This window comes from Lepisma saccharinum, chromosome 26, assembly GCF_977018435.1.
Source record: "Lepisma saccharinum chromosome 26, izLepSacc3.1, whole genome shotgun sequence".
Taxonomy (NCBI): domain Eukaryota; kingdom Metazoa; phylum Arthropoda; class Insecta; order Zygentoma; family Lepismatidae; genus Lepisma; species Lepisma saccharinum.
Window position 1 is genome coordinate 15,138,770 of NC_139254.1, and position 17,004 is coordinate 15,155,773.

The window sequence follows — 17,004 nt, forward strand, 5'->3', positions numbered from 1 at the left end:
CTGGCAAGCAGAGCGTAACCACGAATTTTTGTCTGGGGAGGGGGCAAGTTCCAGGAGGATAAATGTACCAATAATAATAATAATAATAATAATAATAATAATAATAATAATAACAATAATAATAATAATAATAATAATAATATTATTATTATAACATTAGTAGTAGTAGTAGTAGTAGTAGTATCAATGATGTCATTATTCTTGTAATGTAATGTAATGAGGCTTTTATCAGTCACATAGTTAAACATATTATTTTGTATCTTCTGATCCCACTGCAGTCCCAGAATGATTTTTTGATATGTTTTAGAGTATGGCATGAGGGACCAAATATATTTTTTTTCACGATTTTTGGTGATGACATGTTTTGAGATATTCAAGGTCAAAAGTCAAGGTCACATGTCAAAATTATATTTTTATCGAAAGGTGGGCTTGTTATATATCACTGGAAAGCTTGTTCAATTTCCTGTACAAGAAGCTTTATTCGAGCTTTCTAGGCGAAATAGTGGCGGAGTTACAGCACATTTAGTATAGCTAAGCGGACTCAAAAAGGGCAATTTCTGCTGACTTTGACCTTGAATAATTTAACAATTACAAGACGCACAGGACTAAAAATTTTCATAGTTACTATGTTCCTTGCATAATTTCAACTCCCCAAATTTCATGAAAATCGGAGATGGTCAGGTTGGAGGCTGTGTTGATTTCGCATGGAATGACTCATATGTTTTACAATATACCGGTAATATACGAAGCTTTTGACGCGTGCATCCCCTTAAGATGCCTAACCTCTCCTAAATATCCATGCCAATATAATTTTAAAAAATAAAAGCAAAGGCTCACCACCATCAAAAATGGAAACAAAACGTAGGTAACCCAGTTCACCATGCCAACAAATTTAATGAACTCAGAAAAGCAATTAAAAAAGAAATATCAGCCACCCCTAACAATTACGTGTCTGACATCGAAAGCAATATTCAAAGTGACCCGTCACTTTTCTGGTCATACATAAATCGCAACAGGCAAAATAAACAGTTTCCAGTTTCTTCAAACAATGAACACATGCTAAACCTGAATACCAGCATTGTAGAATTTGCGAAATCTTTCAATCTGTGTATGCAAACAATACGTTAAAGTACAACCTCGAAATCATGGCGGGGCACACAGAGTGCAAAACCTTAGATTCACTCAACATTCAGATGATCAGTATGTCTGAAATTGTAGCAGCTGTGAAAAAATTAAACCCAAAGAAGTCGGTGGGACCAGACAAAATCCCACTCTACATCTTCAAAGGATGTGTAGACATTTTTGAAAATGCACTCGTTTATTATCTACAATGAGATTTTTTATCAGTTTTATCAGTTTCCCCAAACGGTGGAAAGTTACTGTTGTACCAGTACCGAAATCCTCAGAGAACAGAAACATACAAAACCATCATCCGATAGCTCTTTTATCTGCCCCTGCTAAAATATTTTAGCAAATCTTGTATTGCCACATGTCAAGGAAACTTTATCTGAATTCCAGCATGGCTTGCTGCCCAACTGCTCAATAGAAACAAACCTTGGTGAAAAACTGCATTACGTAAGCACAGTACTAGATGATGGGGGGGCTGGTTGATGTAATATACACTGATTTTTCCAAAGCCTTTGACGCTGTAGATCATGATGTACTACTAAGTAAATTGTGCACTTTCAACTTTTCCCTTTCCCTCTGGAAACTTTTGGCGTCATACTTAATGAACAGAAAAAAATATATTTCGTATAAAGGCCACACATCTCTAGTACGTTCCAACATAGGACTTCTTCTATTAATCAACGACTTACCAGAACACTTGATTAATTCTAAGATACTATTATTTGCAGACGACCCAAAATTCTTCCAAAGAATAAAAAGTATTGAAGACTGTGTTTGTCTACAACAAGACATAAATAGATTGAGTACGTGGTACCTATGCAACGGTCTTTCTTTGAATGCAGCAAAATGCTATCCCGTTACATTTTCTAAACAAAGAACGGTCTTAAATTTTCAATATAAAATTAAAAATATCAATCTTAAAAAAACCTAGGAATATATTTTGACTCTAAGCTAACTTTCACTCAGCATATTAACAAAGTAATAAGTGACGCTTACAAACTTATTGGGTTCATTATTAGAATGGGCAGAGGCTTTCGAGATGCCCAAACCCTAAAGGTATTATATTACTCTTTAGTATGATCAAAACTTGAATTCGGGCCTATTGTATGGAACACTGACAGTATAGTACAGACTACAAAAATAGAGCGAGTACAATCGAAAATGTTACGTTACATGAAGTACAAACTTCAAGGTACTTATCCCAGATTTGATTTGTACATTAATCTAATTGATGAGCACCTAATACATAGGCTTGACGATCGAAGGCCAGTGCACGACCTACTGCTGCTCTGGAAAATATTTAATGCGAAACTTTGCTCTCCCCTTTGGATCTCGCAATTTAAATTACATGTTCCTAACAACAAGACGCGACCCAAACATCAAACATTTTTTCTGAATAAAGCACGAATAAACATTGTCAAAAAATCCCCTATCTGGAGAATGATTGTCCTCTACAATGCCTTAGAAAAGCGTAACAAAAATATTGATTTATCCTGTATGCCATACATGCAATTTAAAAACAATGTCATACAAACACTTTCAAATAACGCTCACTGAAGCATGTATGATAACCTGTAACATGAACTCTACTGGGCATTAGCCTGTTGGGTTCATTTATGTAAATAAATAAATAAATATCAGTAGAAAATAAAAATACTATTCTATTCTAAATATCCATGCCCAGGCCAGGATTCGAACCCGGGTCCCCTGCAATCGTAGCGTGATGTGCTAACCACTTCGCCATGGTGGCCGGCAACAAAATACATAAAAAAATACATAAAAAAGACACACATAATAATGGGTGATGTGAATGCTAAAGTAGGTAACAATAATTCAGGATTGAAAAATGTAACGGGAAAACACGGATTAGGAAAAATGAATGAGAACAGGAAATTACTAGCAGAATTTTGCGAAAGCCACGACTTAATAATTGGCGGAACAATCTTCCCTCATCAGAATTGTCATAAAGTTACGTGGGTTTCTCCAGATTCAAAAACAGAAAATCAAATAGATCATATCATAACAAGTAGAAGATGGCGAGGAAGTCTACAAGACGTAAGAAGTAAGAAACAAGTGCAGCGCTGATATTTTCAGTGACCATCACAGTGCTAATAGGACAAGTAAAACTCAAAATAAAAGCAGCATGTTATAAAATACAGCAAAAAACATGGAAGTATGATATAGATAAACTTAAAATATCACAAGCAAAACAACAGTTTACAATAGAACTCAGAAACTGATATGAATTACTACAAACAGATCAGATACAAGACCCAGAGGATGCCTGGGAGAGAACGGCTAAAGTACTAAAAAAAAAATTAAGAACTAATTTGATACAGAAATTCCCAAAGGAAGGAATGGATTTCAGCTGACACATGGAAGATAATAGAAGAAAGAAGAGGATTGAAACAAAGACTTAGCAACGCCAGGACAAGACAACAAAAACAAAAAATAGCAAACTTATACAAACAAAAAGATCAAGATATTAAAAGAAGTGTTCAACGGGATAAAAGGAAATGGGTAGATGAACTAGCAGATCAAGCAGAAGAGGCTGTAACAAAAATAACTTAAAAGAACTATACGATATAACAAGACAATTAGCAAAGAAGAAAATTCAGATCTTAATGGGAAGTTGCTTACATGAGGCAAAGAACAAATGGAAAGATGAAAACATTACTTCCAAGAATTATTAAACAGGGAACATCAAGATTAAAGGCTTGAATAAGGTAAACACAAATACTCCTAATTTAGATGAGATTAAACTAGCAATTAAACAAACAAATAAAGGTAAAGTTGTGCCAATACCATCGGATATTTTGCTGGCTGATATAGAAACTTCAGCACCACTTTCATATCCCTTAATATTCCAAATTTGGACAACAGAGAGGTATTTAGAAGAATGGAAAACAGGATTGATTATTAAATTGCCAAAGAAAGGAGATCTTGCAAAATGTAGTAACTGGTGTGGAACGACCTTGTTATCAATACCGAGTAAAGTAGTTGCAAGAATATTATTAAATAGAACAAAGAAACCAATACAAGAAGCTATAAGGAAGGAACCGGTAGGATTCAATTCCAATAGATCATCCGTGGATCATATAAATGCTCTCCGAATTATACTAGAACAGTCAGCAGAAATGAGAACAACACTATATACAGACTTCATCGACTACGAAAAAGCTTTTGATTCACTAAATAGGAGCAAAATGTGGAAGGTTCTTCGTGAAACAGGTATGCCTAGTAAAATACTAAATCTGATAAGAAGCAAGTGTCAAGTTATACACAACAATCGGAACCAACAACAAATACAACTGGAGTAAGACAAGGATGTGTGATAGCACCAACTTTGTTCCTATTAGTGATGGACTATGTAATGAGGAGAGCTTTGGACAAAAATAGAAGAGGAATACAATGGAAAATGATGGATAGAATCGGGGACCTTGAATTTGCCGATGATGTTTGTCTCCTTTTGCAATCCTTCAAGGACAATGGAAAACAAATTGAAAGACATTGAAACCAAATCAAAAGTAGTAGGATTAAAAATAAATGAAAAAAAAAAAAAAAGAAATGAGAATAAATGCCAAAAAATACCAGAAATTAGAAATAGGAAACCTGATTGTCGAAGAAGTGGAAAAATGTCAATATCTTGGAGCAATAATAATAATTAAAAATGGAGGAGCACATGATGATGTCAAAAACAGAATAAGCAAAGCCAATATAGCTTTCATTCATCTGTATCCAATATGGAAAAGTAAACAAATTGGATTAAGAACAAAGCTCAGTATATTTCAAACAAATGTTAAGTCAGTTTTACTATATGGCTGTGAAACTTGGAAGCAAACAAATAAAATAGGACACCAACTACAAACAATTGTGAATAGGTGCTTAAGGAGGATCATGAATATAAAGTGGCCTGATAAAATTACAAATGAGAAACTGAGATATCACTAACCAGAAATAAATCATACAACAAATAAAGAAGAGGAAATGGCAATGGGTTGGCCACATACTGGGAAAACCGGATGGCTCAATAGAAAAGGATGCTTTGGATTGGAACCCTCAGGGAGCGCGAAGGAGAGGCTGCCCCAGATGTACACGGAGAAGGACAATTGAGCAGGAGCTGCTGCAACAAGGGAAGATGTGGTTGTCTGTCAAGAGTTTGTCGAAGAATCGGACAAGATGGAAATCCTTCAGGGAGGCTCTATGCTCCACTAGGAGCGATAAGAAATAAGTCAAGTAAATCAATAACCTTACCAGCTCTAAAGAAGCGAGGCTGAAATGAACATTTGGATACTCAAAAGAAGGCATGTGCTGTGTCTACTGTAGTGTTGGACGATATATCATCAAACTATATCATCCACACAAAATATCATGTTATTGAAAAAATATCGTCCAGGTGATATCAACTAGATGATATATCATCACGATATATTGTGTCGGCGATATATCTTTGATTGATTCATTTGCTATATTTTACTTCGCTTTTTGTGCCACTTTTAGCTAATTTGCGAAGATGGGGGTGAGTGATGACATGATGAAATTGATGAATGGACACTCACAAACATCCATGATCAGGCCAGGATTTGAACCCGGGACCCCTGGCATCATAGCATGATGTGCTAACCACTTCGCCACAAGGCTGGCATGTCGGCAATATATCATCATGATATTTGGGGATATATATATCATGTTGGTGATATATCATCAGGATATTTTAGATATATATATATTTTGTGTCAGAGATTTATCGGCACAATATTTGGCGATATGCTTTTTCATAAATAATAGAATTATCTCGACTGTTAAAACAGTAGAATTTATTAATGATACGATATCATATGCAGTTTTACAAGGTAGGTGGTGTAAAATTATTTTAATAAACATACATGCAACAACGAAAGATAAAGATGATAATACTAAAGATGATTTTTATGCAGAGTTAGAACAGATCTTTGATAAATTTTCTCAGTATGATATGAAAATTCTGTTAGGTGACTGTAATGCACAGATTGGCAAAGAAGAGACATTTAAACCCACGATTGGTAAAGAAAGTCTTCATGAATTAAGTAATGATAATGGTATAAGATTGATTACTTTTGCAACCTCAAAGAATTTAATTGTGAAAAGTACCACTTTTAAACATAAAGATATCCATAAATATACCTGGTCTTCTCCAGATGGTAAAACTCATAATCAGATAGATCATATTCTCATTGATAAGAGAACGCATACTAGTATAATTGACGTTCGTACACATAGAGGTGCTGACTGTTCCAGTGACCATTATTTAGTAATTGCTAAATTAAGAGTAAGACTCGCAGTGATAAATCATAAGCAACAAAATCTAAAAGTTATAAAATTTAATACAGGAAAATTTGCTGATGAAAGAATTAAGAAAGATTACCAAATTAAACCATCAAATAGATTCGATGTTTTGCAGGATTTAAATGATGATGAAAATATAAATGAAACAGATGTAAATAAGAATTGGGAGCACATATGTAATGCAATAGAATCAGCAGCTAAAGAAAGTATAGGATACCATAAACCAAGAAAAAGTAAGCCATGGTTTGATAATGAATGTCATAATCTAATAGAAATAAGAAATCAGGCTAGACTTAGGTGGTTAAATAACTCTGATGATACAAATCTAAGCAATTATAATAGAATAAAGTGAGAAGTTGAAACAAACAGCAAAAACAACAAAAATATCAGAGAGTTATATAAAGGTGTAAATGAATTTAGAAAGGGGTGGCAACCTAAAGTAAACTTGATAAAAGATAAAGACGGTGATTTTCTAGCTGACCCAAGCGATATTCTAAATAGATGGAAGAACTACTTTAATTACCTTTTAAATGTTCATGTAGGAGATAAATCAGAAGTAAATGAAGTGCACACAGCAGATCCTTTAGTTCCAGAACCTAACTTGACTGAAGTTAAAGATGCTATTAAAAGGTTAAAGAATAACAAAGCACCTGGCATAGATTAAATACCAGCTGAGTTAATTAAATATGGTGGACATTCGTTAATATGTCAAATCCATAAATTAATTTGTTTAATATGGAATAAAGAATAAATCCCTCAACAGTGGAAAGAATCCATAATTGTTCCTGTGTTTAAAAAAGATGATAAAATGAACTGCAATAATTACCGTGGAATTTCTCTACTCTCAACAACATGTAAAATATTATCTAACATTCATTTAACAAGACTAACCCCATATGCTAATGAAATTATAGATGATTATCAATGTGGATTTAAACATAACAGATCAACTACAGATCAAATTTTTCACATTAGACAGACACTTGGAAAAAAGTGGGAATATAATCAAAATGTCCATCAGCTATTCATTGATTTCAAAAAAGCATATGATTCGGTCAAAAGAGATAAATTATATAATATATTAGTAGAGTTTGGAATACCTAAGAAGCTTGTTAGTATGATAAAAGTATGCACCAGTGGAACAGAAAGTAAAATTCGTGTGGGTATTAATGTGTCTAACAAATTTACAATTCATGATGGGTTAAAACAAGGAGATGCATTATCTCCATTGCTCTTTAATTTTGCCTTAGAATATGCTGTTAGGAAGGTAAAAGAAACTAACGAAGGACTAAAATTAAATGGTGTGACTCAGTTGTTAGCATATGCAGATGATGTAAACTTATTAGGGGATGATATAAATACAATTAAGAATAATGCTAAAATATTTTTCAAAACTGCTAAAGAGATAGGTTTAGAAGTTAACAAAGAGAAAACTAAATATATGCTTACAGGCCGAAACCAAGTGTTAAGTAATAATCAAAATCTAATTATTAATAAAAACTTGTTTGAACTAGTTTCCAAATTCAAATACTTAGGAGTAATATTAACAAGTGAAAATTATATTAAAGAGGAAATAAAAAGTAGGCTTAATTCAGGAAATGCATGTTACTTCTCTCTTCATAAACTATTGTCTTCTCGTTTAATATCTAAGAAACTAAAAGTTAAAATATACAAAACAGTAATATTGCCTGTAGTATTATATGGGAGTGAAACTTGGTCCCTTACATTGAAAGAGGAACATAAATTGAGAGTATTTGAAAATAAGATCCTTAGGAAAATCTTTGGACCTAAAAGGGATGAGGAGACAGGTGAGTGGAGAAGGCTACATAGTTTAGAAATACATAATTTGTATTCATGTCCAGATATTACTAGAATAATGAAATCAAGAAGACTTAGGTGGGCAGGCCATGTGGCACGAATGGGAGAGGAAAGAGGAGTTTACAGGATTCTTGTTGGGAAAACTGATGGTAAGAGACCTGTAGGAAGGCCAAGACGAAGATGGAGAGACAACGTTGAGACGGACCTAAAGGAAATCGGTAGGGATGGGAAAAGAGTATATAGATCTTGCTCAGGATAGGGACAGATGGAATGCCTGTGTTGCTGCAAACATGAACCTTCAGGTTTAAGAAGGCTAGAGAGTTAGTTAGTTAGTTTTTTATATTTAGCAATATATATCGTGGAGATGATATATCTCTGATATATCTGATATATCTGATATATCTGATATATCTCTGATATCATGATTTGGAAAATGAATTGCTTTAACTCGGTGAAGGCTTCATCCTACATTCGTTCGGATGAGCCGGAGTTCCCGAGGTGGGCAAGTACTCCCACAGGACAGGTTCTCTTAACTCGCTCGGCTTCCGACGGTTGACGTTTTAGCTTGCTTTCCCTTATCACCTGTGACAATATTTCATGATATCAAATTTCCGATATCGTCCATCCCTAGTCTAGTGTGCTTACATAATGATACACAATATCAACAATACTGTTGCATTGGGGCCAACAGTGTGTAAAAGTGTTGCAGATAGGGTGTAAGGGTGTATCAATGCATATGGTGGGAACTTCAATCATCTATGAGACTGCAATCATGTTGCAATAAATTTCACATATATGGTGAGCCTAATTTTGGCCCACCAACATCAAATTTAAAAACTAAAATCTGTAACACAATAGTCCTCTAAGGGTTAGGTTCTGCCAAGCATTGTGTGACATGTAGTCAGCACATCACATCATTTCTGGCTGCTGAGACTAGAGCACATTGTTTCTTCTTTTCAAGTAGTTCTGAAATTGACCTCACTCTACTGGGTCAGTGCTAATTTTTGGGGGGGACCCAACCAGGAATCAAACCCAGGACCGCTTGCACCAAAATTGAGAGACCTATATTGGAAGTTTGAATTTACGTTTTTCAGGGGATCAAGATAACAAAAAAAAACTTAAAATGTGGGAAAATCTTTTGCTATGTTGGACCATCAAGATTGAATGCATAATGCGGGAAAATGTTAAATCTGGGAATGTAAAATTGGGGTTCCACTGTAACCATTTAGCTACAGACAAGCACCTTGTGTATCAAGGGAAACACTAAAACTAACTCTGTTTGACACAAAGCATCTACTTTTGTAACAATATTTCTGCATCTTCACATGTCATGACAGCTATTTTTTTTTTCCGCGAGAATGCGGTACTAACATGAAAACCCAAAATATACAAATGGAAGTAGGCAGTGTGTAGTATTGTGGAATGCATGAACTATACACATCATGCGTACTCGGTATAGAATAGAGAAGCAAGCAAGACATCCTTAAAGATAGCATTGTGTCTCACGTGTTTACAAATCAGAAAGCATACAAGCTTTACAGGAACGAAAGAGGTGCATACTACAGTAGGACATTATTCCCCATAGTTTTCACCATCTCCCTGTAGCATCTTCTAGCATTTCTCCCACGAAGAACGGCTATTTTGATACACAAATGCTGACGTGGCACGACAGTTGAGACAACAATGAATTACTACTGCCCTCTATACAATAACTCTTCATCACACTGCCATCTAGTGACATGTCCACATACTACAGGGATCATGTTCTCCTGGGCATACAATCATATTATGGTACCACAGTTTAACTTTGAGAAAAAATGTAGTAGCTCTCGTACAATTTTGAGAAAAAGGCATGGCAAAATGAAAAACTTTTATGGGTATTCAAAGATATCATTGCATATATGCAAAGCGACACATTAATCACATTTGATATAAAGTAGCACCTTGTTAAATACAGTGCAAAACCAGTGCATTACAAAATTACTTTTGCTGTGTAACTTACCTCCTTGAACTGCAAAAAGGATAAGATCTTCCAAAACAAGAAGACCATTGCCATTGAGTGGGTCCTCCCCAAGAAGAAGCTCTATGTATGCTTCAGGTGACTGTCCACCTTGACCTTCTAGAAGACTAAGCATAACTGGTTGCACCTAAAGGAGAAAATCAAGCGTCAACGATGATCGAATGGATGTTTTCTTATCCAAAATTACGCTGAGTACATACTGGTTTATTTATTGGTGTCACACAATATCACATGTACCATATTTCACTGCATAATCATTGAAGATTTTATGCCAATTTTTTTTTTTTTTTTGTGCAAAGACTGGGGAGAATTTTTCTATTTTTAATGCCGATATTACTGTACTTAAATCATTTATTACTAACCTGTCCTCGGTGGAAGATTAGGATGCACAGAATCCTCTTTAATATACACGTTAAAATTGAATATTATAAATTGACGCACATAATTTCTTCATGATAGTTTAGCGAACATTTTTCCGGTTGGAAAAAAGTTCCAACACATTACTTGTTATCAATTTGTGCATTATAGTCAAAATATTACACCTGAAACAATTTAGTAGTATTTCGAAGTACAGACTTAGACAATTTAATTAATCTTCCGTGTCTGAAGACTCTGCACCGCTATCATTATCCGATCGGCTGATGCAACGACTACGCATGAAAGATTAGAAACCAATTTTTGTACTGAAAAATCAGGTTGTGACGATCATGCAGTCCTATGATTAACAATCCAATTATCATGCTCTCTTAATTCTCTCTTCATTTTAATTCGTTAGTACTACAATTTGATCTTGAATCACAATTTAGACATTATATGGGAAAGGGAGGGGCAATTGCCTTTTATGCCCCCCCCCCCCCCCCCCACAATCACCTATATTTGACACAAGTAAATCTTGGGTGCTTGCAACTGCAATCCATGATGCCATGAAGCTCAGTCTTTGGAAAGTTACTTTTTATAGTAAACAAGTTACCAGTGGCACGCATACAAGGTAAGCTACCGAAGCACTGCTTCGGTATGCAATTTGAATTTTGCATAAGTCACAAGATAAATTAGACTCCCCGAAAGTGTCGACAGGCATTTTTGCGGAGCCCGTGAAAGACTTAAAATGCCGCAAAGCAGTTGCGTGCAGTGTTTCTATCAGGGCAAGCCTGCCCCTTGATGTACTATTGTTTATTTAAAAAATTATATATTCAGTGCTTCGGCTATCTAAATGGTCACCGCACACTACTGCAAGTTACAGTTGCTCTATCCTATACAAGCTAGCCATGTATGATGGCCAATGGCTGCACACAGTGTTTCTTTCTAACCCCCCCCCCCTCCCCCTTCCCGGACAAAATTTTACAACAAAACCAAAGTATAAAACTTTTCTGCTACCGTTGTTTCCCTCGCATCAGACTGTATTACCTTGTGTGGCGAATGTTTTTGCCTTTATATTTCCCTCTGTAAATAACAACGCCCACACTTGTCCAATCTTACAGAAGAAGCAGAATTAAACTGGCAACCGCACTAGCCTTATCTCCTCTCTCCCATCTCGAATGACAGTTTCATTATTACTTGCAATGTGATGAATGAAATCCTCAGTGGACTTTCTATCCTCAGCAACGCTTTGTAAAAGAAGCATTTGAGTCTGGCTAAAGTCATCCCTCTAATTACTTCAACCAAATTGCATTTGCAGGATATTGCAAATCAGTGTGAAAACATCAACAGTGATCTGCAAAAAATATTCGGACCGAACTGAAGAATATCGGATCTGCAGCGCACCTGGTTGCTGACGAAGATGCTAGGAAAACTTTCTGTGGGATGAAGGAATACGCGGAAAGTGTAATTGAAGAAATTGAAAACAGGTTCAACGATCAATCTGTTGATACCATGAGATTCGCAAGTCAATTTGAAACCTTTCAGTAGCAGACTTGCAAGAAACCGAAGTCAAAAGGTTTTGTGCTAATTGTCCCATGCTTAAAGTGCAAGGCGTTCTTGCTGACCTCAAGTCCTGCAATTTTTTGTCAAGTCGATGCTTGATAATGGAATATACAGTATACATAAGCTGACAATCCATTGTTGAAAATCTTAGAAGCTGATGTGGAATATTGCGAGTTGAAAAAGAACTCTGTGAATTCGTTCAAACCATTCCCGTAACGACAGCTGGCGTAGAAAGGTCTTTCAGTGCTATGAATAGGATACTGACTAGGACAAGAAGTATAATGCTCCCAGGAACTTTAATGCATTGCATGATAATAAGCATTGAGGGACCTAAGATTCCAACTAATGATTTTCTGGACAAAACAGTAGAATGCTAATTGACAATATAATATTTGTAAATGTTAGACAACAGACTAATAAAAAGAGACAGGGACAAATAAAGAGAAAAAATCTATGTCTTTCCACATTGAATTACTAAGTATACTTAGGTCACCGCATCCTACTTTATTTTTGTTACTGTACGTTATTTCCCACCTGTAACGCTCAGCGTCAAATTCATTGACGAACCATGAATGACCACTGGTAATTCTCAATGTTAAATGCACATATGTTGTATCTCGAGGATGAGATTCACAACGCCCTCCCTCTGGGATGCCCCGCCAGATCAAAATTCCTGAAAGAAACACTGTGGACAAGCAGAGTAACACCGTTGAGGAAAATGACACTGTCCCAATTCATGGTGACCATGCCTTCGTTAGGAGCTGCTTCAATACAAGTGGCACAGACTGGCTGTTGCAGTCAAATGACTCTCCACTGTGTACTGCACATGCAGATTCACCAACCATCACACATGATGAGTTGTATAGATAAGCTATAAATCCCAGAATGCATTGCATGTATGAACTGCATGCAGCATCTTCTTTGTTTTACTGATTGCTACCTGCAGTCAACATTAATTTCTATTAAATTATAATAAACTTCATGTTTAAGTATCAAAATATAGAGATAAAAAGTATAAACTGAACCTTCATGGTTTAGAAACTTACATCAAGTGAAACGTTTGCTAGTAACAAGTGTATATTTGAGGATCAAAACTTCAATTATTTTTCCAGTAAATTATAATTTTATTCATTATTATTGAAGTCAGAATCATCACTCAATTTGCAACAAAAAATCGCCTCACTATTCTATGTACTTTAAATATCTTTGCAGACCACTCTATAGCAAACAAATGCAAAATTCTTGACTTTCCTCTTCTTTTTCATATTTCTCTTAACATTTATTTAATTGCCCCTACTGGAGTACAGTTTCAAAATGAAGAAAACATATTTTTATTCAATGAAAAACCCCTACCACAAGGTCGGTTAAGGTGAAAACTGAAGCTGTACTTTAACAAGAGATTTAGACTTGCTTCAATTATTAATGCATATAAACATTAATACTTCAGACTTCATCCTGAATGGGAATGGACAGATTATTTTATCTAATATTTTTACAAAACTTCATTCAAGAATGTAATTCTGAAGAAACAGAGTGAACAAATCATAACCACAACCCAATACAGGGTAGGGTGTCTACGAAAATAACAAATCCAAAATTCTTGACCTTTCTTTTTTCGTAACATTTATTTAATCGCCCCCTACTTAGGCATAGTTGGAAATTAGGAATATATATATATTTCTTCAATAAAAGAACACTACCACAAGGCTGGTTAAGATGAAAACTGAAACTTTAATTATTAATGTATGTAAAAAAATAATGCTTCAGACATCATCCTGCATTACTTTAACCCTAGAAAGCTAACGTGTGTAAAAAGTTTCTTTAAAGCTAACGTATCGTAAAATTCACGAGGCGGTAAAAAAAACAACTATGACAACCAATAGGTTTTTAAAAAAATGAATTTTAATAAACAAGACTTGTTAAAATAAACCTTGACAAACATTTCGGTTACAAAAAAACTGTTCTAAAGTTCATCAGTACAGTGCACACAGCATTTTCCCCGATGCTCCACACAGATCGGCTTGTTGCAGCGGCAGCCGATGGACAAATTCCGCAGATTGCTGGTTTTGTGGATTCATTTTTGGTGCTTATAAATAATTTAAACTTTAATTCAATCAAAACAAAACCCTCAATAAAATCTTAACAAACTATACCCAATAATGAAAAAAATTACAAGTTCGCAAAATGGTTTCCAGCAAAAATCCATGCGGAGAAGCTAATGTGTCGTAAAACGTACGAGTGCATTCTGAAAACAACTATACCGGCAGCCGGTTGACAACTGAGTCTGCCATAAACCGACACAAAAGGCAACGTGGTGAGCGGAACTGAGCCGAGGAGTCCATTGCCCACTGGCTAAGTGGTGTACGGTGAAATATGGTCATCTAGTATCGTAGGTTTTTACGATACTTTAGCTTTCTAGGGCTAATATTTTTCCAAAACTTCATGCATTCAAGAATTTAATTCTTAAGAAACAAAGCGACAAATCTTAGCCAAAACTCAATTACAATTATAGATTTCCAAATATTCAATTTTATCAAATCCCAGCAAAAGTATATAGCAATCTAAATTCAACATCCTGTAAAAAATACCAAAAAATTCTTGACCACAAGCATAATTTCTTGACCTTGTTGATTTCTTGACTTTCTTCAATGGTAGACACCCTGCAACACAATTTTAAATTTCCAAATATTCAATTTCATCAAATCCCAGAACAGGTAACAATATACGAGTGGGTGCCCAAAAAAAAACAAAAACGGAATAGCGCTGCGCTGGATGCAGCTTCCGTAGTACGAATTTTTCCCGCTAGGCAAGCATCGAGCAACTCGTCGTGAGTTCAGTGCACCCAGTGGCTTCGCCGGGAAAGGTTGGTCACGGTGATTTGTTTCGTAAAAGCAGTTTTGCTCACACCTCATTTCTTGTGATGGCCGATGTAAGAGAACAGCGTGCGGCTGTGAAATTTTGTTTCCTGCTCGGGAAAAATGCCGCAGTAACTGTTGTGATGTTGAAGACAGCTTACAACGAGAGTGCTATGGGGAAAACTCAAGTGTACGAGTGGATTTCTCGCTTCCAAAAAGGTGACATGTCGATTGATGACAAACCTCATTCTGGATGTCCGTCAACTTCAAGAACGAACGAAAATGTCGACAAAATTCGTGAACTTGTGCTCAAAGACCGACGACAGACCATTGAAGAGCTTGCAACGTCCTGCTCGAGAAAGGTGCTTACTACACCTGCACGAGTACATCAGCGGAGATACAAGTCTACTAGCTTGGCAACAACCAATCAGTAGCACCAAACGCTCTGCAAAGTTTTACCCATTATGCTAACCTTTTCTCCAGCGGTGTCATGAGACTCTATTTCACTCGGGGTTCAGGAAAAAGTAAAAAGGTAAAAGGTAAAGTGTTCCCCTGTGCATAGCACCACGCCATGAAGGCGTATAGGGGGTGTGAGGGTAACGCCCCACACTTTCTTGATCCGGTCGTGAGTGGGGGTGATGTGATCAGCATCACGCCCCTGACCGCCTTTACCCCCCAGGGTTTCCCCAGGTACCCATGTTATTCGACGCTGGGTCGGCGCCGGGGCCGCTTTCACCGTTAGAAAAGTTCCCGGATTTGAACCGGCCGGGGATCGAACCCAGGACCTTGAGCATGTTAGTCAGACGCGTTACCGACTGAGCCACCGCGGCCACCTCAGGAAAAAGTACACTGTCTAAAGTTGGAGAATGTTTAATAACTGTAGCTGGATACACTTGCGGATGGCGGATAGTACTAGACGCGTGTAAAGTCGGCTCCGAAAATAACGTCCGCTTTTTATGAACATAGAGCATTATCACGCCAGCAAATGTTCTTACGGCGCGTATAAGTAGTCAACCCGTGGCTTGAAGTACTATAGATTTCGCTCGATATCCCACAACGTACTAAAACTCCACTTTTTAGTTCTCAATTCTCATGCTTGTGAGTGAATAGCGACAAGGAGGCAGTGCTACCATGGCGAACAAGCACCTCGGCTAACGATGCAGCGCACTGGAGGCGAAACTCAAGACCATGGAGGACAAGGTGGTAGCGGTTCTTTGCGGCGGGGCACAGGTGGATCCCGAGGCAAGGGTGGCCGATGCCCCTTCTGGACTTGAGGAATTACGGAGGGAATTGCAGGACATCAGAGGCGAGCTGGTCGTCTTCCGGGAAGACATGTAAACTATTCAATCCCAATTGACTCACCAGGAAGAGGAATTAGATAAACTGCAACAATACAGCTGGAGGGAGTGCTTGCTGCTGCATGGAGTACCGGAAACGCCGGAGGAGGTGCCCACGGAAGTTGCTCTACAGATATTCTCCACGAAACTTGGCGTTAAAGTTTCTTCTGACTTCGTGAGCAGATGCCATCGCCTGGGAGCACCGAGCAAAGAGAAGGTCGGCGGCCGACGTCGTCAGACAAGGTCATCGACCTTTGATTATAAAATTCATCTCCTATAAACATCACGATGCTTTGTGGCGAGCGAAGAAGAACTTCAAGGGGAGCCAATACTTACTGACATAGTCGCTAACGCCAAAGAGGCAAAGACTTCTCCAAGACGCCAAGGCGACGTTCGGCAACAACAAGCGCTACACGATCTATGGAAAGATTGTAGTAGTTACGCCGGAAGGAAAACATTTTATAGAAACTGAACGTGAATTGAAATTCCTCACGTGCAAGCGGTCGTAATGTGAGCGTCGCCGAAGACGAAACTATGAGTGTGTTTTTAATGTTCTATGTGAAACTTTTTCATACCTTTTTAACCATGTTAAAGAAACAGC

The 17,004-nt window shown here is 36.9% G+C and overlaps 1 protein-coding gene across 1 annotated transcript in view; it reads right to left on the reverse strand.

Annotated features, from left to right (window-relative positions):
* The window catches only part of LOC145979514 (transmembrane and coiled-coil domain-containing protein 4-like), a 59,350-nt gene that overhangs the window by 29,890 nt on the left and 12,456 nt on the right, over positions 1-17,004 (reverse strand). The window contains exon 4 of the mRNA XM_083112453.1: positions 10,274-10,418. Within this exon, the coding sequence (XP_082968579.1) occupies positions 10,274-10,418 (145 nt within the window). The remainder of the gene's footprint in view (positions 1-10,273; positions 10,419-17,004) is intronic.